This window comes from Gossypium hirsutum, chromosome A11, assembly GCF_007990345.1.
Source record: "Gossypium hirsutum isolate 1008001.06 chromosome A11, Gossypium_hirsutum_v2.1, whole genome shotgun sequence".
Taxonomy (NCBI): domain Eukaryota; kingdom Viridiplantae; phylum Streptophyta; class Magnoliopsida; order Malvales; family Malvaceae; genus Gossypium; species Gossypium hirsutum.
The window spans coordinates 120,171,322-120,173,853 of NC_053434.1; the positions used below are offsets into that span (position 1 = coordinate 120,171,322).

Consider the following 2,532-nt stretch of genomic DNA (forward strand, 5'->3'; position numbering starts at 1 on the left):
ACTTAATTAATATTAGAATAAAAATTTGATTAAATATTAAACCTGTAAAATCACATATAAAATATGTGGCATTAGAAGCTAGTAATAATCAAAAGCATATTTTTTTGGCTATGAAAACAAAACCTATTAAAAATGCTGACATATATTTTTTAGATACTATTTGAATGAAAATGTATTGTCATACATTTATTTATAGTATTAAATATTATTTTTTAAATTGATATATAATTATAAATTGTAACATTAATCAAATGATAATTAATCAAAAACAATAAACGTATTTTAATATGAATTTAAAGTTTAATAAAGTGATAATAACTGTAACACTAATAATGAAAATATTATTATTCTATATTTATAATTTGTTATCGAAAATGAATGTAAAACCTATATATTAGTTTTATATTAAATATTATGGTAGAAATATTGTTAATAAAATATTATTTTTATTTTATATTAAATTTATTGATTTTATAGATAAAAAACATAACTAACGCAAAATAATAATTTTTAATGAACTTTTTTTATGTTAATCTTTTAAATAGATAAATAGTTTATCTAATTAAATTTTCTTTTAACACAAAATGCTATGGGAAAGGATTGTATGAAATAGTGACACCACATCATCGGTATATCTTTTCTAATAGTTTAAATGCCACAATAACATTTTCATCTTGAAAAGAATTAAATTCAAATAAAAATCCTGAAATTCAGAATAAAATTACTGATGTGACATTAAACTATTGAAAAATGATAATATCACTATCTCATACAATCCTTTTTCCCATAAACAATATATATAAACAGAACTCGAATCTAACTGGCATAAATATAATTAACAAATATCAATGTTGTATTGAGATATATAGAGAGAGAAAGAGATGGTTGAATATAAAGCTTGTATTAGAACAATATACATGAACATAATTTGTATGTTTATTTATTATACAAGTTTATATTGGTATTATTGAAAAAAGAGATTGATCTTTATTCTTTTACATCTTTAATAAAAGCACGGTACCACTTTGCAGAATCCTTAGGTGAGCGAGTGAGAGTTTTGAAGTCAACATGATAAAGTCCATATCTGACCGTGTAACCTTCACCCCATTCGAAAGAATCAACTAAACTATAATAGAAATATCCTTTGACATTCACACCATTTTTTATTGCAATTTCGAGTTGACGCAAATGTTTTTGAACAAATTCAATTCTGATGCGATCCGTTTGTGACTCGGAGAATGGCAAGCTGATGTTGCTTTTTTCCGTATAACCATTCTCAGTAATATAAATCGCAAGGTTTTTGCTGTAGTTTTCTCGAATAAACTCCAAAAGTTTATAAAGCCCTTCAGGATAAACGTAAATAAACATACTCCCTCCTGCATTTGGACCGATAAGGACTCCATCTTTGTCAATCGAGACATTCACATTTGGATCTACCAAGTAGCTAACTGGTTCATTTGGATTAGGTGGAATGTTTTTAGCATATCTTGAAGTATAATAATTGATTCCAATGAAATCAAAAGATCCTTTAACAAGCTTCTTTTGTTCTGCAGTGAAAACAGGTAGCCTGTCTTTAACCAAACTTCTCATGGTTTCTGGGTATTCTCCATGCGTTAATGGTTCCATATACCATCCCAACTCAAAATCCATGGCTCTTTTTGCCGCCTCTATATCAAGGGATGTGTTTGTATATGGCTCACAGTAATGAGAATTAAGGGTTATTCCAATTTGTCCTCCTTGTGTTTCCTGGTACTTCTTTTTGTAAAGATCAGCAGCTGTTGCATGGGTAAGCAGAAGGTTATGGGAAACAATATAAGGTTCAGTACCTGAATTACCATTGACACACATTTTCCTGTCTGAACATCTAACCGGTGGAGCCACTCCCATGGCATACCCCATTTTAGCCATAATTAGTGGCTCATTAATTGTAATCCAATATTTAACTCGATCTCCGAATGTTTTAAAACAAATTTCAGCATAGTCCTTGAAATCATTCACAATTCTATTACTTAAGAAGCTTTCATACTTCTTTTCAAGGGCTTCCGGCGGATCAAAGTGCAGAAGTGTCACAACAGGCTTGATGTCATTTTTAATCAACTCATCGATGAAACTGTTGTAATGATCGATACCCTCTTGATTTATTCCACCACTCAAAGTTCCATCAGGCAAAATCCTTGTCCAAGCTATGGAAAATCTATAGGAATTAACGCCGAGGTCTTTCAAAATCGATACATCTTCCTTGTAGCGGTTATATGAATCAGCAGCTACATCCAAGTTGCTTTTGTCTATTATTCTGTCCGGGTATTCTCGAATAAATTGGTCCCAAACACTTGGTCCTTTGCCTCCTAATTTAGCCGATCCTTCAGTCTGCGCAGCAGCAGTTGATGCTCCAAAAAGAAAATCATTTGGAAAATCTGACCTTTTAATGTTGGAAAGGGATTCTTGAGTTGATTCGCCGTTGGAAGACAAGCAAGCAAGCAAAACAAAAACAGAGATCCTTACCAGACGCTGAGTTACAGAAATTGACAACAT

At 30.6% G+C, this 2,532-nt stretch overlaps 1 protein-coding gene across 1 annotated transcript; it reads right to left on the reverse strand.

Moving 5' to 3' along the window:
- Nucleotides 1-987: 987 nt before the first annotated feature.
- Nucleotides 988-2,532, reverse strand: LOC121210104 (beta-glucosidase 13). Its single transcript, XM_041082209.1, has one exon. It carries the CDS (start codon nt 2,530-2,532, stop codon nt 988-990), a length of 1,545 nt encoding a protein of 514 aa, XP_040938143.1.

Excerpts from the sequence above, each read along its gene's own strand:
- LOC121210104 (XM_041082209.1), bottom strand. The coding sequence starts at position 2,532 with ATGTTGTCAATTTCTGTAACTCAGCGTCTGGTAAGGATCTCTGTTTTT.